General features: G+C 44.1%; 2 protein-coding genes across 14 annotated transcripts in view; one reads left to right on the top strand and one right to left on the bottom strand.

Annotated features, from left to right (window-relative positions):
* Positions 1–19211, top strand: part of ARHGAP32 (Rho GTPase activating protein 32) — a 352740-nt gene extending 333529 nt beyond the window's left edge. For all 12 annotated transcript variants that reach the window (XM_073603297.1, XM_073603299.1, XM_073603301.1 and 9 more), the window contains 3 exons: positions 1069–2058; positions 12920–13323; positions 16010–19211. In XM_073603297.1, coding sequence (XP_073459398.1) covers positions 1069–2058; positions 12920–13323; positions 16010–18229 — 3614 coding nt within the window. In that variant the 3' untranslated portion in view covers positions 18230–19211. The remainder of the gene's footprint in view (positions 1–1068; positions 2059–12919; positions 13324–16009) is intronic.
* Positions 1–24777, bottom strand: part of KCNJ5 (potassium inwardly rectifying channel subfamily J member 5) — a 99120-nt gene that overhangs the window by 4167 nt on the left and 70176 nt on the right. The gene's annotated exons all lie outside the window — the stretch shown is intronic.

The following is a 24777-nucleotide window of genomic DNA, read 5'->3' as shown; positions in this document are numbered from 1 at the left end:
ACTGTATTAGTGTCACCATTCCCCAAACAGTGTCAGTGTCCAATTTGTCCACCACATAAGTTGCTGATCGCCGCCATTACTAGTAAAAATAAATAAATAAAAATTCCATAAATATATCAAATAGTTTGTAGAAACTATAACTTTTGCGCAAACCAATCAATATACAGATATATAATATAATAATATATAGAGCAGAAAGTAAAATATATATATATATATATATATATATATATATATATATATATTCTTTTCAAAATTGTTGGTCGTTTTTTGTTTATAGCACAAAAAATAAAAGAAACGCAGAGGTGATCAAATACCATCAAAAGAAAGCTCTATTTGTGGGAAAAAAAGGACAAAAATTGTATTTGGGTACAGCGTTGCACGACCGTGCAATTGACAGTTAAACTAATGCTGTATAGCAAAAAATGGCCTGGTCAGGAAGGGGGGGGTGGTAAATCTTCCAGAGCTGAAGTGGTTAAGTCGGCCATAGGTGGTTTGAATCTTGGGCGGTTCAGCAGGGACCAGCTAAGGTTCTAGCTGCTGAATGTACCCAAGACGATCGATCAATCAACTTGGGTACAACTAGCCTGTCAGATGTTACATAATATTATTGCTAGTGGCTATTATAGCTGCTATCAGTAATCACTGTGTTGCCCCACCCCAACCGTGAGAACACAATGGCTCCACGGGAGGGATGCCACCATCAACACTGCCTGTGTTGATGGTGGAATCAAGTGATTGGAAAGGAAATCGCTCCATCTATGGCTGGCTTTATTGTGGGAAGGGTTGCTGACCTGATTTATATAATGATGTTAATGTGGGAATCAGAATCGCCCAAAAATTCAGTGCTGTTTTTAGATGTTCGGAAAAGCTCAGATGTGATTAATAAGACCTGATATGTCTTGTTAACCTATTCACTCAAATTCATGCTCGCTCTTCAGTTTATTTTTTTAGGTTTGCATCAGATTTGGTTTGGTTTCAGTGATTGAGATGGGTCATTTATAGAACTTTATTTGTAAAGTCCAAATTGCACTGTGATCTGCTAACAGTCTTGTCTGTGATTTACAGTGGAATCAAAGCTTTTCCGGCCAAGGCGCCCACGCTCCAGCAGTGATGCCCTGTCTGCTTCCTATAATGGGGATCTGCGGGATGGATGTAACCGCTGTAACTCTTATGATAATCTACCCCATGATCAGGACAGCGATGGTGATGAAGGACTTATTCATGTACCTGCCATGTTAAGTTCTCGTTCTCATGATGATGAGGATCTGAGTCCACCTGATATTGGTGTGGCCAGTTTAGACTTTGACCCAATGTCCTTCCAGTGCAGCCCACCCAAGCTGGACAGCGACGGACTGGATAGTAACAATCTGTTCCATATTGACACCACTCCAGGCAGCGGCAGAGAAAGATTTCAGATTGGAGCCCAAACTCCTGCCAGTGGCAACAGCTCTGAGCCCATGTCCCCTTTCCAGGAGAGGCTGTTCAGTCCGTTCCTAACCCCTGACCGCAGTCCCAGTGCAGAGAAGATTCCAAAAGCCCCATCTTTTGCTGAGAAGGTTGTCCAAGCTCTGTCACCAAAGGTGGGTCGCAAAGCAGTCCGATCTCCACCCCTTACCATTTCAGATCCTGTCACAGTCTCATTGCCCAGCCGGGTGTCAGAAATGATTGGAAGTATGCAGGGTGCGGGTGGAGCTTCTCAGTCTCCTACATGGTACAAGGAAATCAGAGATTTGGGGACTCTGCAAGCTGCTCCATATAAATCAGGAGACCTTGGATTTGGCCAACTCTCTATATCAGCAACACAAGAATCTCCGTGGACTATGGACTCCACAGTCATCTCTCAATGGAACATTGGAGGAGCTGAGAGAGAAGATATTGCAGGGAACATTTCACCAGACACATCTCATGTTCCATGTAGCACGGAGCTATTCTATACGGACGACAGCAGCCAGGAATTTAACTCCAGTAACAAAGCAGGATCATCTCAAAGAGAGGAGAGTGAATTGTCAGGATTAGAGCAGAACAAATCTGTCCCCGCTGTGCCTACACCTCCAGGTATGTAGCGGCCCACTCAAAAAAAAAACAGCCACTTTACTTCTAACTGAAAACTGTATTTTGGAAACAAGTCTTCTAACATCTGCTGTGTGTACATGTGTCTAATCTATGGCAATGAAGGGATCACTAAATGTGATATATGTGGCAGCAGGATGACAGGCTGTAGCATCGTGTTGTTCCCATATAGGCACACAGCCAGCACTTCTATTTTCTGTGGCGTGTGCTGATTTAGAGCCCCCAGCACTGTCACTGACAGCTCCCACTCACTGTTAACAATTAGGAGCCAGTAGGGTGGGCTGTGACAGCAGATCAGTGATTACATGCCTGGAAGACCATGAAAGGTCTCCAGTATTAAGAACACCGTAAGGGGTTAGATACGTTTCTTCTCGCTTACTCTTTAACCTGTTGCTGCCCACATAACACATATGTGCAGCAGGAAAAGGGTGGGCTTTAATGTGCACATGCCACATATATATGTCACTGGGTAGCTGATGTTTCAGTGCTGAGGGTGCACTTACTGTGCCAATGATAGGTAGCCTACAGGATTGGCTCATGTGACCACGGGTCGCAGGAAAGAAAATTGCTTGATTCCCCCATCAACACATTCAGTATTGATGAAATAATCCCTCCGGCGGAACCATTGTATTCTGACAGAGGGAGGTTTCCCAGCCGCCAGATTACAATGATTACTGCCGCCTGATATAGCCAGGCTGCCCATACATGGGTCAAAAATTCAGCTGATTCAGAGTTAAATTTTGTTGTAAATTATGGCAAAAGCTCCACCAAGTATACATAACAGTGGCGGCCCGTCCATTAGGGGCGCATGGACGCCGCCCACCTTATCCATGTGTCCGGCCCCCTAATCTACATTCGGGGTGCCGGATGCAAGGATTCCAATGGGGGGGGTGTTTTTGTTTTGTTTTGTTTTTTTAGCACATGATTAGAGCCAGAGGTTGTAAAAGGCTTCAAAAAAGGGTGGGCTCAGGGCACAGAGCATTACGCTTCGAGCCGACCCAGTTGTGAGAGAATAGCAAATGAATATTCGCTATTCTCACTTTGATACTCCTTCCGGCCAATCAGAAAGCAGGTTGTGAGACCCGTCGCCTGATTAGCTGAAAGGACAGGCAATCCTATTGGATGCCCAAGAGGAGGAGGGAGGAGACGCACAGAGGAAGCCGCCGTGATGCAGAGGAGGAGATGCCCACCTGTCGCAGCGCTGACGGAACCTAGCTGGGGTAAGTGCTGGATGACCGACAGCGAGGGGGTTGGGTTGCAGGTGACCGGAGTGGGGGGTGCCACCAACCGAGGGGTGGTGGGGGGGTTGGGGTGGAATTTTGCCACAAAAAAAAAAAAAAACACTGATGTACAGGATATTTGCAGAGCATGGCACACCCCTACCTCCATCTGTGGTGTCAGGCACAGGGTCCATCACCGCTACACCGTTGATTATGTAATTTCTGCATCTGCGCCCAGGTGATACATTATCTCTGGCACCGGCCCTTCGTACAGATCCTGGGAATTATCTGAGAGTGTACACTGCATGATATATGGTACAAGTACAGGGTACAAATTGCTATGAGAAACGTAAAGACGTTTTAAAAGTCCTTCTTTAAGCTAGTGAAATTCTATTAAAATGTAATTTGGAGAGGAAATTATATTCTTATGTATGTTGAGACTAACAGGCAATAAGTACTATAATGAGACTAAATTGGTTTCATAAGTTGATTGCAAAGGGGTCTTTTTTTATTAAAATAACAAACATGTTATACTTGTTTGTTCTGTGCAAAGTTTTGCACAGAGCGGCCCCGAACCGCTCGTCTGGGGTCAACCATCAGCATTCTTGGCTCCTCCCCCTTCTGAGTGACTCCATAGCAAACTGCTTGCTATGGGGGCACTCATGCAGACTATCCTAAGCTGGGCTGTGTGCGTCTGTGGACACAGGATTGCATTGACAGTAGCAGAAGCCAATGGCTTCTGCTGCTGCCTCTGAGTCCAGGTAAGGAGAGAGAGAGCAGCACTGCTGCATTATGATCAGGCTCACGTAATTATTTAGGTGGGGGGCTGGGTGAAGCTGATCATGGAAGGTTTTTTAACTTAATGCAGCCTTTACAACTACTTTAAGGCTCCTATGTGCTCAGACACACAGGAATCAAGTTGATGTAAAAAGAAAACCCGTGTCTTGAGTCCAAACTCTCTAATAATGTCACATGTACAGCCAATAGGAGAAATCATAAAATTAATAAAACAGATTCCCAGGGAAGGGCTGTAGAGGACTGTTATTTTTAGGGAAGCACTTAAAACATAAATCTTATCCTTTTTGACACACACACATATACATATACACACACACACACATATACAAGCAGTTATTGTGATACTCACCAGACATTCACTCCAAGTGCATCAATCTGTTTTTTTTTTTTTTTTTAAGAAGAAGTTACACCTCTAGTAAATGTTAGGGGTGTACTTATAAAGTAGTGAATGTGACCATTAATGGGTTATTGTTTTCGGCCTGTAGGTGATTTAAAGCGGAGTTCCACTCAAAAGTGTAACTTCCGCTTATCCGTCTCTTTCCCCCTCCAATGCCACATTTGGCACCTTTCAGGGGGGAATGGGGACCTGTTTTTGACAGGTACCGTTCCCCACTTCCAGGAGACGGGGCCGTGGCCCATATTCTTGGAAGTTCTGCCCCCTCCTTCCTCCGGCGCTGGACCAATTTGGAAGCGCAGCGCGCTTAGCGCATGCGCAGTAGGGAACCGGCTGTGCAGCCAAAAGGCTTCACTGCCGAATTCCCTTACCAGGAATGGCAGCAGCCGCACCCGACAGCCAATCCAAAGATCGGCTAGGGTGCCAACATTGCAGGCTCCCTGAACAAGTAAGTGTCCATATATTAAAAGTCAGCAGCTGCAGTATTTGTAGCTGCTGACTTTAAATTTTTCGTGGGGGGCACTGGACCTCTTCTTTGTCATTGCCCTTCAATTCCCCAGACTAAATTCTTATGACCAATTTATGCCCAGAAGATTGAGTGGAGGAGAGGGAAGGGGGTGGTAGAGGGGGGAAAATTTAGGGAGATAGTAGTCAGGAATGCAGGGTAGGAGGCAAAAAAGCAGAGTCCCAAAGGACAGGGTGTGTGGGAGCTGTGATTACGGTTGGAGTACATAGTGATGAGAGTAGTTAAGACATGGCTACCCATTCTCTGGAGGAATGTGTCATGGGTGTCACTTAACATCACAGTTTATCTTATGAGTATCCACTCCCCCCGAATACAGCCAAACTTCAGTAAAGTAGAGGTGCGCATCTTCACTGGTCTCATGATTCAATTTGATTGCTATTATCTGGTCAACGATTCGATTCCGCGATGCATCATGGTTACCGATGATGGTTTCCATTAAAAAAATTCAAACATTTAGAACTCCATTTTTAAAATTTCACCTGCTTAAAAAAAAAAAAAAAAAAAAAAGGACTGCATATAGCGGGACAACGACATGGAAGCATCCAGGTTATGAGGGAGGGATAGGAACTGAAGGGTGGAAGAATCCATGAATAAGAAAGGAAGGATTGGAAGATTCTGGGGATGGAGGAATCTATGGATAGAGAATGGAGGGCCCGGAGGAGTCTGGAGATAGGAACTGAAGGATGGAAGAGGCTGGGGATGGAGATGGAGGACTCCATGGATAGGAACAGAAGGTTGGAAGAGGTCTAAGATAAAAATTATGGTGGTGAGGGGGGGACTGAAGGATGGAAGAATCAAAGAATCAGGTGAGGAACATCAGAGTTAGAGGATCCCCTGTTCTGTGTACATGGCAGGGTTTGGGGGGTGGGGGTCTCCACCTGGAGTCCAGGGTTGGGGATGTCATTGTGCTTTCTGTATAAACATTTTATTAAAGGGGAATTCCACCAAAAAGTGAAACTTCTGCTTTAAGGTGTCCTGACCCCCTTACATGCCACAACTGGTATGTCATTTTTTTTTTTTGGGATGGGGGGGGTACCTAGTTTTGACAGGTACCCAGCTCCCACTTCCGCTTGGGCTGCCTAGGCAACCCCCCCCCCCTGCAATCTTCTGGGACATGTCACAGGTTACAGAAGATTGCCCAGTTATGCAGGACAGCGCAGTGAGACATGCGCACCAGGCTGTGAAGCTGCAAGCTGTCACAGCCGGATGCCCACAGTAGTATTGCCAGTGCCGTGGACAGACGGGGGGGAGAGAAGAGAGGGTTTGGGCGGCCACGTCGCTGGACCGTGGGAAAGGTGAGTGTCTTTTAATAAAAAGTTAGAAGATACACTTTTTTGTAGCTGCTGACTTTTAATAAACAAAAAATTGACTGGAACTCTGCTTTGAATTCAAAATAACCTCACTCCCTTAAAAAGTGCACTACAGGGTACAGGAATTCACACACTACTGCTTGGAGGTCAGGAGGGATTAGAATCTACAGCTGACAAACAGCCCTGTGAAGTTCCCTGTACTGTCTCTGTGCTGACGGTTCCCCCTGGGCTTCCCCGTTTGCACATTCTACTGTGTTAACTTCTAGTGTGCTGGAAGGTGCAAACGGGGAAGCCGGGGAACTGTCAGCACGGAGCGTGTACGAGGTGTAAGTAGAGTACAAACACATTTGTACTCTACTTACTGCTGTTAAAATAACTGTCTTAATGGATTGTAACTCGAGATTTATTAAGTGCCCCGCTGTATGTGCTTTTAAAAAAATCTGGAGCTACGTACCGCATTTCTCAGTGTGTGTACAGTGTACGTGCCCGGCCTGCCTCTCTCCTCTCATGTCTCTCCTGACGTCAGCGGGGAATTCTCATCTGATAGCTACAGTCAGCGGGCAGGGCTGAGAATTCCCCGCTGACGGCAGGAGAGACATGAGAGGAGAGAGGCGGGCCGGGCAGTCACATGAGTGGGTGTACACACATTGAGAAATGCGGTACGTAGCTCCAGATTTTTTTAAACGCACATACAGCGGGGAACGGGATTAATTAAAACAACTATATTCTTGGAGCGCTCTCCTGGGAGGGGCGGGGCAAGTCAGGATGACGTCACCCGGCAATCGATTTTTCCGGTCATATGCATCGATGCCGCATTGGGGACACCCAAATCGCGATTCATTTCAGCACCCCTACAGTAAAGTCTAAATTTGGGGATTTGCATGCATGGGCAATAGTCTATATCAGGGGTATTAAATTAAAATTCACAGAGGTCCGGCCTTTACAAATGTTTATCCAGCAGAGGTCAGAGTCTCATGTTTGCGCTATGACTCAGTTTATTCACATCACAGCCCCTCCCCACCTTACATTACAATTTCCCCTTTTACATCAGTGTCATCAGTCCTTCTCTTTACACCACCACCCTTTTGCATTGCAGAATCCCCACCTTACAATACAGCCCCTTTACTTTACTTTGCATCAGAAACCTTCACACTTTACATCAGCATCCCCTCTTGCATCCCAGTCCCCATCACAGCCCCCTTTTACTTGTATCTCAGTCCCCTTTGCAGCCCCTTTTTACCCCTCCTTGCACCTTAGTCACCTTTACAGCCCCCCCCCCCCCTTACTTGGATCACAGTCCTCTTCACAGCCTCCCTTCCCTGCACCCCAGTCCCCTTTACTTGCACCCCAGTCCACATCACAGCCTCACCTTACTTGCATCTCAGTCTCCTTCACAGCTTCCCTCCCTTACTTGCCCTCTAGTCCCCTTCACCGACCCTTCTCTTTGTGTCCTAATATCCCTCACAGCCCCCCTTTACTTGCACCTCAATTCCCTTCACAGCCGCCCTCCCCCCTGTATTTTAGTCTCCTTCACAGCCCCCCTTCTTAGCACCCCAGTCCCCTTTACTTGCATCTCATACCCCCGCCCTTACTTGCACCTGTCCCCTTCACAACCCCCCTTTCTGGCATCCCAGTCCATTTCACAGCCCCCGCCTCCTTGGACCCTAGTTGCTTTTACTTTTATCTCAGCCCGCCCCCCCTCAGTGTATCACATTTCCCGCCCATTGCCCTGTGGTCCATTTTTGGACCGTGGTCTGCCATTTAGCGATGTCTGGTCTATATAGTGGCTACAAAAATATGAGATTTGTTTTCTGTTTTTCAACAGATAATGATGCTCTCTATCAAACAATTGGCCTAAACATCAGTATTACATGACCATGTAATAAGTACCCCCTGGGTTGTATCAGGTCCCTATAGATTATATATGTATAGCAGTGCTTTCCAGTCAGTCCTTTTTGGTTTTAGAATACCCAAAACATCATGCATGTCCATTTTGTATGAGCTTTGGTATTCACTTGCATACAGAGTTTAAATAAAGAAGTAGCAGTCCTCCTTAATTTTGTATTTTACCTGTGGGGATCTCTGTACCACTCCTTAACCCTGCTGAGATAGCACACAGGCTCCCACACACTGCTGTGTACTTAGAGGATGTAATGTACATGCACAGGGCCTTCAGGCTGGACCCAGATCCCATGCTGCCATCCCAAAGACCCCATACATAGGGGCACACTTTCGGTTTTGTTGGCAAATGACCAAAGCAAGGTTCGAGTAAAGAAAACCTAAAGCACGGGTTGTAGAAAGTACCAGTATGGTGATCAGCCATTGTAAAAAAAAAATGATAAATATTGATATACATTATCTCACAAAAGTGAGAACACCCCCTCACATTTTTGTAAATATTTTATTATATCTTTTCACGTGACACTGAAGAAATTACACTTTGCTACAATGTAAAGTAGTGAGTGTACAGCTTGTATAACAGTGTAAATTTGCTGTCCCCTCAAAATAACTCAACACACAGCCATTAATGTCTAAACCGCTGGCAACAAAAGTGAGTACACCCCTAAGTGAAAATGTCAATATTTTGTGTGGCCACCATTATTTTCCAGCACTGCCTTTGGGCATGGAGTTCACCAGCGCTTCACAGGTTGCCACTGGAGTCCTCTTCCACTCCTCCATGATGACATCACAGAGCTGGTGGATGTTAGAGACCTTGCGCTCCTCCACCTTCCGTTTGAGGATCCCCCACAGATGCTCAATAGGGTTTAGGTCTGGAGACATGCTTGGCCAGTCCATCACCTTTACCCTCAGCTTTTTTAGCAAGGCAGTGGTTGTCTTGAAGGGGTGTTTGGGGTTGTTATCATGTTGGAATACTGCCCTGCGGCCCAGTCTTCGAAGGAAGGGGATCATGCTCTGCTTCAGTATGTCACAGTACATGTTGGCATTCATGGTTCCCTTAATGAACTGTAGATCCCCAGTGCCGGCAGCACTCATGCAGCCCCAGACCATGACACTCCCACCACCATGCTTGACTGTAGGCAAGACACACTTGTCTTTGTACTCCTCACCTAGTTGCCGCCACACATGCTTTACACCATCTGAACCAAATACGTTTATCTTGGTCTCATCGAACCACAGGACATGGTTCCAGTTATCCATGTCCTTAGTCTGCTTCTCTTCATCAAACTGTTTGCGGGCTTTCTTGTGCATCATTTTTAGAAGAGGCTTCCTTCTGGGACGACAGCCATGCAGACCAATTTGATCCAGTGTGCGACGTATGGTCTGAGCACTGACAGGCTGATCCACCACCCCTTCAACCTCTGCAGTAATGCTGGCTGCACTCATACGTCTATTTACAAAAGACAACCTCTGGATATGACACTGAGCATGTGCACTGAACTTCTTTGGTCGACCATGGCGAGGTCTGTTCTGAGTTTGCGGGCTTTCTTGTGCATCATCATTAGAAGAGTATTCCTTTGATGCAGTGTGCGGTGTATGGTCTGAGCACTGACAGGCTGACCCCCCCCAAGCCCTTCAGAGAGGAGATAAGGGCTCTCTGGTGGAAGAGGATAGCTGGTCAGAAGGATGATAGTGATGAGATGGCACTTCTGGCAGCACTTTGGTTAGAGGAGAAGCAACTCTGAAGACATAAAAAGGAAAAGAAAGTCGCCTCTAAGTGCAGTATGCAAAATTTAATAAAGTGCACAAAGGGTTAAAAGCACTTACAAGATCGTTAAGTGTTAATAAAACATGATAAAATCACGAGTCCTCATCTGTGGCATGTGTCCAGGCACGGCACGACACATTGGTAGAGAGCAGTGTAGAGCCGTCCAGCAGCTGTAAAGCGTTCTCGTATGTACTGAAGAGAGGAGGCAGCAGGGTAGCCTGAGTTCCGGGTTCACTGCGGGACACACAAGGCTAATGGTGTCAGTGGGGAGAAAGGGGCGGTAACGCGTTTCGGAGCATGTGTGGCTCCTCTGTCAGCCCTATGCCCATACTCCTCAAGCTGGCTTATGAATGGTATGGGGAGGAGTATGGGCAGATGTTGAATACACAATAATAAGGGAAGTGACAGGTGTATTACAAGGATGGCCAAGATGGCCGTGGACCTGCAAATTGGATTTTTAATATCAGTGCTACATACAATGAAGTCCTGAAGGAATTTGACACAGAAGTACAGGGCACAGATGGCAGTGGTTAAATTAGCAAAAATAAATAAGTATACAAACGTAAGGTTGACATTGAATCAGTATACAAGTGTGTTACATGGTCGGTGGCCGGGCGTCTATATGCGCGATTTACAAAGGCAGCCAGGTGTTTGTACACATGCAAATAAGGGCGTAAGTCTAATATTGAGTTGACAATGAATAAATATACAGCTGTGTTACAGGGGCAGCCAGGCGTCTATACACATGCAAATGAGGTCATAAATCTGTTAAAAGGGGATTTTAAAAATAGGAATAAGCGATAGGATATAGTGGATGTTGTGTGGATTTTACTGATTATGGCTGTAACAATGATAAAACAATGCTGAATATTACTCGAATATGAATAGGTGTGTTACAAGGGCGGCCGGGCGTCTGTACACTAAAGACAGGTAGAGGAAAATAGTGGATGCTTATACAAATTGTGCAGATATGCCTGTAGCAATAATCTCACGGTGAGGGGTAATACTCACCTGTGAATTAGTATATAGAAGTGTTACAGGGGCGGCTGGACGTCTATATCTACATATGGGTAATAGGAGGTGGTGGATGCTTATGCAAATAATACAGATTATGCCTGTATCAATACTCTGACAATAATAGATAATAATAGATTGTGAATTATGCGGGTGTGTTACAGGGGTGGCCAGGCATTTACACACCCGCAAATAAGGTCACAAATCTAATATAAAGAATTTACTCATAGGAATAGGTAATAAGATGTAATGGATGCTCTACAAAAATAGTAAAGATTGTGCCTATAGTTGGCGATAATAGATCATATTTGACTGACAGATATGTACATGTGTGTGTGTATGTATAACAGGCAAACACCATGACGCATGGACATTATAATAAGGGAATGAATGATATATGATCTACTACATTTAGTTGTTCATTTAACCTTCACAAGATAAAATTAAGAGGTTAGGTGGATAGTATACTAGTAGTGGATAAGAAATAGACACCATAATATCGCAATCTGTATGTTAAACATAGTAATATCTAGAGTAAGGTGCTAATTTCCAATTCTTCATTAATACCTCCAGGCCAAAGTACGTCAAGAGCGTATATCCAATAAGTCTCCCGTTGGCAGAGACGTTTAAATCTCTCTGCTGTGGGGAGAATGGCTGGTATGGATTCGATGATCCAAACTTCTAGGCTGCTGGTGGATTTAGGATGATGTTGGGTGAAATGTTGTAGGACGCTATGGTGGTCTTTACCGGCCTCAAAGAATCGGCGGTGCTCTCCAAAACGCTGGCGTAATATTACAACCTCTGGATATGATGCTGAGTGCGTGCACTCAACTTCTTTGGTCGACCATGGCGAGGCCTTTTCTGAGTGGAACCTGTCCTGTTAAACCGCTGTATGGTCTTGGCCACCGTACTGCAGCTCAGTTTCAGGGTCTTGGCAATCTTTTTATAGCCTAGGCCATCTTTATGTAGAGCAACAATTTTTTTTTTCAGAGTATTTTGCCATGAGGTGCCATGTTCAACTTCCAGTGACCAGTATGAGAGAGTGAGAGCGATAACACCACATTTAACACACCTGCTCCCCATTCACACCTGAGACTTTGTAACACTAACGAGTCACATGACACCGGGGAGGGAAAAATGGCTAATTGGGTCCAATTTGGACATTTTCATGTAGGGGTGTACTCACTTTTGTTGCCAGCGGTTTAGACATTAATGGCTGTGTGTGGAGTTATTTTGAGGGGACAGCAAATTTACACTGTTATACAAGCTGTACACTCACTACTTTACATTGTAGCAAAGTGTCATTTCTTCAGTGTTGTCCCATAAAAGATATAATAAAATATTTACAAAGTTGTGAGGGGTGCACTTACTTTTGTAAGATACTGTATATAACTACAGAAATATTCCTTTGGAAGCTGCATGTATTTGTGTGTTTTTTTGCCTTGTAATAACATCACACTATACAATAAGATATAGAGATATATAATCTCACTTCACAGGTGTGCTGCATAAAAATATGTCAGATTCTGTTCAGAAAAACACTCCAAATATTTTTAATAAAATTTATGGTCATTCGTGAAAAGAAAGATAATTTTGTGTTCCATAAAATGCCCACCTTTGTATGTCCAGGTGCATATTCAAGTTGAAATGTGTTTTGGAAATGGTTTGACAACCAATATCCATACCTGGCCTTTGGATTATCAAAGAGAAATGCAGAAGGTGTGGTAATTATGGCAACAAATCAGAAATCACCTGCCTGCTGTGAAGTGGTGACTGTTGCTGCACTGCTTGCATAAGAAAGCCTGATGACCAGAGCAAGAAATTGACCATAATGTGGGAGAATACGCCAGCAGCGCACATTTTAATCAGTAGTTATGCACATAAATATAATTCTGACAAAATATCCTCTATTTCCAGGATCATGTGTCATGGAGTCTCCCATGGATCCAGTCCCTGTCACCACTGTTTCCTTCATTCCTCCCCCACCACCTCCAAAAAACGCTGCCAGGATGCTGGCGTTGGCCCTGGCCGAGTCAGCCCAACAAGTTTCTTATCAGAAGAGACCACCCTACCTCCAATTCATGGATTTACCACTGCCCCCTCCACCAGAAGAAGAGCCACCGCCAGAGCAGTCACCACAAAAACTGCCTCCACCACCAGCTGCCACTGAGACGAATCCTACCATTACCTCAGAGCCCACCACCAGCACCAGCTCATCATTCTCCATCACCACTATCCAGTACAGCCCTGTGAGAAGTCAGAATCCAATGCCAGGACCAAGTCCATCAGCCATTACCCCCGGACTGAGCCCTTCCACTCAGGTAAATTGTCTCCTACATAGTTTTCCTTATCAAAGACACTTAAGAGCCAAGGAATTCAGTTTTTTTTTAATACATGAAATCTTTTAGTAGATGTAACCCTTAAGACCACTGGTACAAATCATTTGTATTTTTCCCCCAAGGGTAATCCACACCAAAAATAGTTCAGTGTGTATTTATGGTGCACTCTGTTTTGAAGCTGCAGGAATGGGAATCAAATATCATTCAGCATGCATTAGTCCAAACTTTGTGTGATCTCCTAATAGTGTTGCATGTTCACTGTCTGTATATTTATTATACATTTTAGGATGAATAATGTATGTTTGCCATACATATTGAGCCAATGTTCACTTTTGCATCAGATGGACTGAATTTTTTTCCCTAATTCTCTTCCACTGATGCAGTGATAAAATGGCTGAATAGACTGCCATGGACCAAAAACAGACGAGAACTTTTTTCAAAAACACAAACACAGCATTACCATACACAGGGCCGGGACAAGGGGTGGGCAGGAGGGGCGCCTGCCCTGGGCACTGTGGCATCATGTGAGGTGGGGGGGGGGGGGGGGCGCTGTGAGGGAGTTTGTGTTGGAAGGGGGAATTTTGGGGCAAGAATTGTTCTAGGAGGGGAAATTTGGGTGAAAGTGCTGGGCGGGGGGATATGTACTTGGAGGGGAAATTTGAGGGGTAGAAGATTTGTGCTAGGAGGGGTGATTTTTTTTTGGGGGGGGGCATTTGTGCTGGGAGGGGGTATTTCAAGACAAGCATGTCTCCAGACCTAAACCATATTGAGCATCTGTGGGGCATCCTCAAACAGAAGGTGGAGGACTGCAAGGTCTCTAACATCCACCAGCTCCATGATGTTGTCATGGAGGAGTAGAAGAGGGCTCCAGTGGCAACCTGTGAAGCTCTGGTGAACTCCATGCCCAGCAGGTGGAACTTTAGACTCCTTTTAACATTTCAAAAACACAAACTAATTAACAAAGCTGAGTAGCTTAAAGAGGTTGTAAACCCTCATGTTTTTGCACTCTATGCATTAAGGCGAAAAACCTTCTGTGGTGCTGCAGCCAACCCCGTTTTACTTACCTGACCCCAATGTTTCTCCGGCCTGAAACGAGCACACCAGCTCTAGCTGGTGTCTTGTGTCCTAACTGGATAGATTGATAGCAGCACAGCCATTGGGTCCCGCTGCTGTCAATCAAATCCAGTGGGGGGGGGGGGGGGCGCGAGTCCTGCATTCTGTGTGAATTGACATAGAAGCAGGACTCGGGGTATCCACCTTAGGAGACAGTAAATACATATAAAAACAGTGCAGCGCTGGATAAAAGTGAATGAATTATAAGCAAAGTAAATAAATACAGTGTACGTGAAATAATGAAAAATCAACACTACATACAATGGAATGAGTTTAAATTTTCAAACCAAAAAATGGTGAAAAAAATATTTCAAAAACAATAGAAAAGTCCAGAACAACATGGGAACTCGGCACAGGGAGGAGCCACCAGCGCTGCCGGAGGACCCCAGAAGAGGCAGATCAGGGTCACTCTGTGCAAAACGAAACGCACAGTGGAGGCAAGTATGACATGTTTGTTATTTAAAAAAAAACAAAAACGAGGGTTTACAGCCCCTTTAAGATGTTGTTTACATTAAGTTAAAGCGGGAGTCCGGCGACCAATTTTTTTTTTTTTTTTTTTTTAGGTCATTGAGACACTTTGCTAATCCCAAAATAATACTCACAGTTTGGGTGTAATATTTCCGCCTCTGTCTGTTTTCGTACTGAAGAATAACTTAAAAAATGTGATGCTGGCTGTTTCCATCTTGCTTGTGGGCATGTGAAGCCCACAAGCATTGATTTCCTGGATGCAGTGAATGCTGTTCATTCACAGCCTGACACTAAGCTCCCAGGAGACAGTGCGGCGCCGGGGAAAGGCAATAAACACGCCTACTCCCACTCCCACGCGTGTGGCATTTGAACATCTATGCAATTAACTGAAGGGGGTAAGGTTAAGTTAAAAATTTGAGTGGAACTCCGCTTTAATGAGTCAGAGCAGTGAGTAACACCCCCACCCCCGTCCTCTAAGGTCTTTTTGTTTTTTTAACATTTATAATTTTTTCTGTGGTTATATACCTGCATGCACACACACACACACACACTCTCTCTATCTATCTATCTATCTATCCAGTGTTGATGGGGGGGGGGGATCCCTCCTACAGAGCTCATGGTTTCTCTTAGCAGGGAGCTGTCCCTGCTGGGAGAACACACCGTGATTATTGCTAGAGGCTATAGCTGCTGGCAGTAATCACATGAAAAATGCGACGTGCTCCAACCATATATAGGCAGGCCGATTGTACCCAAGTCGATTGATGGATCAACTTGGGTACAATCAGCCTGCCCATACATGGTTCAAATCTCAGTCAGTCCCTGCTTTACCAGCCAAGATTTGAATGATCTATGGCCAGCTTAATACAGCAATGCAGAAAAGACAAATACAGATATCAACCAATAACATTCTTAATTTAATTTTCTAACATGTATTATGAACATATATAATCTAACATGAAGAAAAACATATTCTAGTTAATATGAGCATAAGTGGCTTAAATCATTGACTTATGAGAAATGAGAACTATGCAACTACATACAAAGACTGTTGGCATGAATTGTAATGCCTGTGTGTTGTACGTTTCAGGTGACAGGATCCATTCCTCCTGAAGACACGCCACTGCCAGGGCCTGGTGAAGTGAATATCACCTTCCCTACTGAAGCCTTCACTCCACCCCCTTCCTCAGATAAGCCCAGTCCGAGGCCACACCTTCACCAGCGCTCAGAGTCTTTCCCATCACACCCAGCGCAGAGCACAGCCCCACCAGCTCCGCCTGTCCGAACCATGGAGAGTCGCCTGGCTACTGCTTTGCACTCCAACTACAATGAGGCAATTACAGCCAGCAATTATCACTCCTTCCTGAATACAATGATGCTGCCATCTTCACTGGAGGATGCACTGCCCAGACACAACTATTCAGCTCTTATAAAGTCTGAGAATATGATAGAGCAGGGAGCCAGTTACAGACATCCATATCCATCCCAGGCCAAAGCAGAAGACAAAGCCGAAATGGGAGATACCTACCGACCATATCTATCCAGTAAGCCAGATAGCACGGAGCTTGGTTACCGACCTCACCATCCGTCTCAGATGGATCCAGAGAATCCAACAGATACCTACGACACATTAGTGCATCATAAGGCAGCAGCGATTCCCAAGTCCTACAGAGCTGACACTCTACACATGCAGCCATATTCCACCCGCTGTGAAACTTCCTCCTCTAATTCCACCCTTTATGGCACTTACATAACTCAAGCCAAACACTCGGGGATGCAGCACTCCCGCACAAGAAACCGTTCAGACTATATGGGATCCATGAGCCCAGGTCTACGAAGTTACTCAGAGGACACACCCCCTTATCCTACCATAAGGCGAGTTCAATCTTTGCATGTGCCTATGCAACCACAACCTCCTCCTGTACGTGCAGTTCCCATTTCCAGAACTGAAGTCCCCCCAGATGAAGAACCTGCCTACTGCCCACGCCCAGTCTACCAGTACAAAGCATGTCCATCCTTCAGTTCCTCTTCAGATTATCATGTCACTCAGCTGCAGCCTTACTTTGAGAATGGGAGGGTACATTATCGATATAGCCCCTATTCAGGGAGCACAACATATTACTCCGCTGATGGAACCTTCTATGATATGGACCCCTATAGTACTTTGCGTTTGCGACAGTTTCACCTCTACCCAAGTCGCGATTTTGCTTCTTATACCACGAGACACCAGCCCAAGGCTACATATCGATCACAAGGCCTTGCTCCATATCCAAGAGGAACTCTACGTGAGCACAATTTCATCAGTCGAGATGTGCCTCCAGAACATCCTCGGCCAATTCATATTTCCTGGGATATGGAGGATATGGACCGATACAGGCTGCAGTCTCTAAGAAGAGAGAACAGGCCACGTCCGAGATCTAAGGGACCTGTCATGTCTCAGTATGATAATGTCTCCCCATCGTTAGTGGATGATATAGCAGGTTTAGATGTGATTCATCTCAGAAGCCGGTCAGACCCAGGAAAGACCCCTGGCCTTCTAAGTGTTGCTGAATCAAAAGATAGCCGATATCCAGGAAGAATAGAAGGTGATGAACGCCTGCCACCTCCTCCCCCACCATATGGAAATGGACACCAAGATAGGCCATCCTTGCCACAGAAGCAGGCTGGAACAAGTAGGAGTAGATTACAACACGAGTTAAACCCTGAGCATCGGACTCCACCTCAGCAGGATACTGGACACAGGCAAACTTCTGATGGAAGAAATGGTCCACCATTCCCACCTGCAGAGTACAACTCCAAGTCCATGCCAATGCCTTCTGATCATGCATCTTATCATTCCTCAACCAATAAGTGCAATGTAAACCCACAGGAACCAGTAAGGCTCAATCACAAAGACATGAGACTGTCAGAAGATAAAGACCGGCCACTTGTAAGGCCAGCAGACAATTCTCACCGAGACTGTTACAGAGAGGACAGTGCACAGTTTGTCTCTAATACAGGTCCACCTAAGCCAGAGAGGAACCACAGCCTGAGAGGCCAGATTCCCGAGACTTTGGAAAGAGAACCTGCCATCTTTTATCCATATCAAACACTTCATAGCAAGCTCCATAGCTCCATAACTGCACTATCTCAGTATGATAACGTGGCAGATTATCATTCCATACCACACCATCGATCAACAAGCCAATCTACTCAGAATGCCTTCCCTCTTTCTCATGCTCGGACCTATGCTACGGCACTTGGCCAAGGAGCCTTTCTAGCTACTGAGTTAGCCATGCAAAGGCAAGAGGCCAAAGTCCATGCAGAGTAAGGTTCTGCCAGGATAGGAAGGTATAAGGTGGAGAGGACTTCATTCTTATTAGGCAGACCCCTGCTGGACAGTGGACTGTTTTATTTTTTCAAAAGACGAGAAGAAAAAAGAAAAAAAAAAAATACCAAATCCTAGATGCGATACACAATAACTTCAGTACACAATCACACAATTAGCAATATACACGGATACTGATACAACTGCACTCCACGGTTAGATAACTGTTTTTATGTTGTAAAAGGTGATGTCATAAATTCTGTACCATTCGTCCCCCCCCCCCATTCTTGGTGTCCTTCCTAAATGTGAGGAAGGAATGCAGAGAGGAATAAAGGACTTCTATTTAATCCATATTGGGTTTGTTGTGTATATGAAACATTTATGATGTTCCTTAACCCTGTGGTACGTTTTATGTTATTATCGCCTCTTGAAGTGGCATCCTTATTCAGATTTATCCTTATGTATAAAGGGCAAGTTATGGAATATAAATTAACCAGTAACCAAGAGCATGTGTATCGTAGGTCCACGTCCCTAGTGCTTCTATTTCTTCTCTTGTTCTATAAACCTGCACAGATTAATGGTCTGCTCCTAATTTCATTCCATATATAAGCACTCTGCAGGAAGGAGGGCATATATTGCCGAGTAAATGACTAGAAAACTTTGTGAGCCATCCCTTAGATAAGAAGTGTATATTGAAACCTTGGGCCCTCCATTATTTTCTCTTCACTTTTCTCGGTGTGGCATGAAAACAATAAACTTTATAACAAAGACCGTCCCCTTACACACACACACACCCCCCTTGTCAATTACATCCTCACCATACTAATATAGCCATACTACCGAGTCTCTTACCAGAATTCTGTGTATCTGTTACTGTGTTAAACACTATTTCGATAGTAAACCCGTCTGTTTTAAAGACAGATTTGCAGAAAAAAATATATTTTTGACTGTTGTATTCTTGGAATAAAGTTCTCCTCATATCAGAGTTTTGCAGTTAATTCCATCCACATCGACCTTAAATAAACATCTGTGTAATACATTATTTCCTGTAGTGTTGATGCTGCCTCATACCCCCTACCTTGTGTGCACATAATATTACTACTATATTGCTGAATTGTTATGTTTCCTGTGATCATTAGAGGTTGTAAGGCCTACCATACATGGTTCGAATTTCAACAGGAACTGGCCGAGATTTGAATTGTTAATGGGCAGGCTGAATGTACCAAGCTGATCGATCGACTTGGATACAACGAGCCTGCTGGATTCTCTTACAATTATCATTAGCGGCTGCTATAGTCACTATAGATAATCACCACTGGCTTCCCCCACCAGGAGAAGACAATTGCTCGTCAGGAGGGTTTCCCCTGTCAGCACTGTCTGTGTTGATGGGGGAATTGTGCGAACTCCCGCAGCCCGTGGTTGGCCTGCCTATGTTCACATGGGCAGAGCAGCAGTAAAAACAGGCTGTTGATATGCGTTTTTGATTAGCTCCTTCCCTTTCCAGTGTGACATGGCAGCCGCTCAATTTCTGGTCACATTGCTATGGCCACAATGCAAATTTAACTCAGCATGTCAAGACTGGAAAGAGGCATTGCTTGCGCAGCTTGATGATTTAAGTCAAGAAAACTGTGCCAAAACCAAACACTCAGCACATTGCGTAGTATTTCAATGAACAATCCAAAGTCTCAAAGAGGTGGTAAAGCCTGTGCCTGTGTGAAAGACCCCCTTACACTTTGTATTTTCAATGACTAAATCATCATTGGGCCTTTGGGCTCAACGTCTGTGCCTTTTAGAAATGAAATCAGTGCAACCTACCACCACCACCCCCACCATGCAGCGACAAATACATAATCTGTTAATGGTATATTGCCTTGGTTGATTTGTCCAGATATAAATTTATATACCGTAAATAGAGGGGGGTGGTCTAACAGGACTGATTCTATTTCTCCTCTCAATCACCCTCAAAGTTCATGACTGTGAAAAGGTCTTTCAGTGGCCAGATCGTGACTGTACACCTTACTGCCTTCTTACATTTGTTGGTGACATAAAGGTGAAGTCTACTGCTGCTGCTAAAAGAAATATATATACATCTGCTATACAAGGCAGTTTGTAATTTATCGTTATTAAAAATGTTTCCATGTCATTCTGCATATGCTGTTATTTTCTAAAAAAAAAAAAAAAAAAAAAGTCAGAAAATGCAAAGTTTGCATCCTTGCAATTTGGTGGCCTCAGGGTAGAGTTTTTTGGACAGTTTTGGTGCATAGAAATTAACGATCCTTGGTGTGCCGACGAATATCTACATCGAAGTCGCAATGAAATCACACAAAAAAGTAGTGCAGGGGCCCTTTTCTGAGTCACAGCTTTTTGAACAGTTCCATTGCCGGCAATGGGGTGTGACATGTGTTGCGATTTTGAACTGACAAATCACACTGGTGGGAACCAGGGCTAAATTTAAAATACAGGATTGGTTATGGTTAACACAAGGATTATTGCTTACAAGCATGCCACTTCAAATCACCTTGAATTTGAAACTGCCTTCAGGTGCAAATATCTGATTGGTATCAAATTTATACACACACACAATATGTAAATATGTATATCGGAAACAGGTAAACCGGCCAGCTCAATATATATATATATATATATATATACACACACACACACACACAAAACAGAGAAGAGAACATTGGTGCAATACTAAACAGATACAATATTATTAAATAGATTCACCCAAGTACTATACGGAATAGCCCTATACAGACTATGTCAATCATAAAGAAGAGAGAAAGTGCTTAACAATATTGGTACCTATTGCAGTCTGGCAGCTGATTGGTTCAAATAAACAACCAATGATATCTGTGAAAGGCATTTAAAACAACTCTATCCAAAATCTGCACTTTTTAAAATGTCACTATGAACTGGAGGGAAAAAGATCTGGTAAGAAAGAACTTGCAGTCGATGGATTATAAACTAGGAGAAAGAAAAAATAAATAAGCTGCTCAATTAAACCTTTCACCCCGAAGCCTAATTCTGACATTTGTTGCTTACAAGTTAAAAGCGGAGTGCCACCCAAAACTGGAACTTTTACTGCCCGGGGTGATGCCTGCAGCAGGCATCACCCCTGTTTCATCCCTTCAAATCACGAACGCAAATTTGCATACGGTTGGCGCAAAGGGGTTAAGGAAAAAACAAAAAAATTCAATGGAAAGGGATTCTGAAAGGGGCAATTCACAGCTCTCAATCCTTCTAGTGTCACCTCATAGATGCCAACTGTCCTGGATTTGCTGGGATAGTCCCACCTCTGTCCTCCGGTTGGGGTGCCCAAGGCCATTTCCTGGGATTACAGCATCAACCTTATTTGCGTTACTGCATATGCATGGTAACTCAAAAAAGGCATGAATTTGGGCCCACGAGTGGGCAGTATACTCCTGTTTAGAATCAGGGGCTGGGTGGGACCAACCCCAAAGTGAACGTGATTTTTGGCATGCCCATCAGGAAAGTGGGCAGATGAAATGCAGACCATGGGGTGGTGTTACAGTGTGCCAGGATCTGGGACCATAACATCGGTAAGCATGTCACTCACAGACCTAATGCAGTGGCCTGAAAAGATGGACTTTTTTTCGAGTCAAGAAATCTCTCAGATAAAGATCAAGGTCATGAAAAATCTTTCCTAGCATGTATAGTCATCATACAGCCGCCACCCCCCCATATACAATGAATACAGAAAGTTTTCACAGCGCTTCACTTTTTCCACATTTTGTTATGTTACAGCCTTATTCCAAAATGGATTCAATTAATTTTTTTCCTCAAATTTCTACAAACAATACCCCATAATGACAACGTGAAAGAAGTTTGACACTTTTGCAACTTTATTAAAAATGAAAAAGGAAAAAAAGTCACATGTACATAAGTATTCACAGCCTTTGCCAGGACACGCAAAATTGAGCTCAGGTGCATCCTGTTTCCACTGATCATCCTTGAGATGTTTCTACAACTTAATTGGAGTCCACCTGTGGTAAATTCAGTTGATTGGACATGATTTGGAAAGACACACAACTGTCTATATAAGGTCCCACAGTTAACAGTCAGTCCAGGACAATGTCAGATTGTGACAAAATGCACTGGTGGTACAATGTGCTAACGTCACCACATATGTGATTCCCAGACTGAAGGGCTGCAACACAAAGCCGGTCGGCTTGTACATTTTATGTATGTTTGAAAGTTCATTTCTGTAAGTGCAATTTTTTTTTTTTTTTTATATGGAATAAATATTAAGGATTTTATACTATGGCAAGTTTGTATCTTTTTTGGGGATCTCCTATGATTGAGTCTTCCTAAAGTGGCGGATTTCCTTTTCGTCGAGTTAAAATATCCCTGGTTGGATAAAGGCCTTGGCTGGGTTTTTGAGCCACAAGCGAGATTGACCTTCCGTAATAGGGGGTCACCAGTAGCTGGTAAGCAGGCACTTTGTAAGGTGGGGGCATTCACTTGGGATCGCGCACTTCTTCTGGACTGTTTCACTAATTTGGACTTTTTCTTTTCTTTTTATACTTTTCAAATGTAATATTAAGCGCAACTCTGTAGACCTCCGAGACAGGATGGTATTGAGGCACAGATCTGTGGAAGGGTACAGAAACATTTCTGCAGCTTTGAAGGTCCCAATGAGCACAGTGGCCTCCATCATCCGTAAATGGAAGAAGTTTGGAACCACCAGGACTCCTTCCTAGAGCAGGCCATCCGGCCAAACTGATCAAGAACCCGATGGTCACTCTGACAGAGCTACAGCGTTTCTCTGTGGAGAGAGGAGAACCTTCCAAACAACAGCCATCTCTGCAGCACTCCACCAATCAGGCCTGCATGGAAGAGTGGCCAGACGGTAGACTCTCCTCAGTAAAGGGCACATGACAGGCCGCCTGGAGTTTGCCAAAAGGCACCTGAAGGACTCAGCCATGAGAAACAAAAATCTCTGGTTTGATGAAACAAAGATTGAACTCTTCGGCCTGAATGGCAAGCGTCATGTCTTGAGGAAACCAGGCACCGCTCATCACCTGGCCAATACCATCCCTACAGTGAAGTATGGTGGTGACAGCATCATGCTGTCGGGATGTTTTTCAGCAGCAGGAACTGGGAGACTAGTCAGGATCGAGGGAAAGATGAATGTAGCAATCTACAGACATCCTTGTTGAAAACCTGCTCCAGAGCGCTATGGACCTCAGACTGGGGTGAAGTTTCATCTTCCACCAGGACAACAACCCTATGCACACAGCCAAGATAACAAAGGAGTGTCAAAGATGCTTCAATAAAGTATTGAGCAAAGGCTGCGACTACTTATTATGTAAGGATTGCTGCTGTAAACTCGTATCTAAATATACAAACTCGAAAAAGGTAATAATACTGCGCTATCCACGTGAAACTTAAATAAAAAAAATATTAAAAAGAACCAAGCTGCAACTACAATGTGAGACACACACACTAAATACAATATATACAAAAAAAGCTGCGCTATATATTAATAATCAAAAAAAAGTGACCTAAAAGATATTCATAAAATGAACATGGACAACTCATAATGTCACACCAATAAATGAATAATCATAAGTAAATTGTGCTGAATAAACATAAGTGAATATATTGAATATGAAAATATATGAATAATAAATATATGATAGAGTCAATGGGCTATTTAGAAAGAAATCCCACTGAAAGTGCAGTTCTTATTGATTGTCCCAGTGATGATATCTTAGCCTTTCAAACGTTAGTGGCATACGTCCACAACACCATAGGAGATGTGGTAAAGTGCAATAGAAGTTCCTCCACCAGTAATCCCAATGCCGCTTACCAGCTTTTTAGATCTCTTTTTTAAGGATATCTTGAGTGCCTGTGGCTCTTATCCCCAGCCATGAGTCTTTTAACTTAGATGGCTACACGTCACCGGACTCTCTACGTGGGATGTCCTCTGTGGTAGTAGGGTACATGCTCATCCCTCATAAAAGAATATGAAGGTATCCATAGCGTAATTCATTTAAAAAGATGTGTTTATTAACCACTTCAATACCAGGCACTTAGACACCTTCCCGCCCAGGCCAATTTTCACCTTTCAGTGCTGTCGCAATTTGAATGACAATTGCGCAGTCATGCTACACTGTACCCAAACACATTTTTTATCATTTTGTTCCCACAAATAGAGCTTTCTTTTGGTGGTATTTGATCACCTCTGCGGTTTTTATTTTTTGTGCAACAAATAAAAAAAAATAATAATTTCGAAAAAAAACAAGTTTTTCTTTGTTTCTGTTAAAATTTTTTGTAAATAAGTACGCTTTCTCCTTCAATGATGGGCACTGATATGGCTGCACTGATGGGCACCGATGAGGTGGCACTGATGAGGTGGCACTAACAGGCACTGATGATGGGCACTGATAGTCGGCATTGATGGGCACTGATAGGTGGCACTGATGGGCACTGATAGGTGGCACTGGTATGCGGCACTGATGGGCACTCATAGGTGGCACCGATGGGCACTCATAGGCGGCACTGATGGGCACACGTAGGTG

This window comes from Aquarana catesbeiana, linkage group LG10, assembly GCF_042186555.1.
Source record: "Aquarana catesbeiana isolate 2022-GZ linkage group LG10, ASM4218655v1, whole genome shotgun sequence".
NCBI classification, from domain to species: domain Eukaryota; kingdom Metazoa; phylum Chordata; class Amphibia; order Anura; family Ranidae; genus Aquarana; species Aquarana catesbeiana.
The sequence above is the reverse complement of the archived record's forward strand: the minus strand, read 5'-3'. Positions and strand labels throughout refer to the sequence as shown.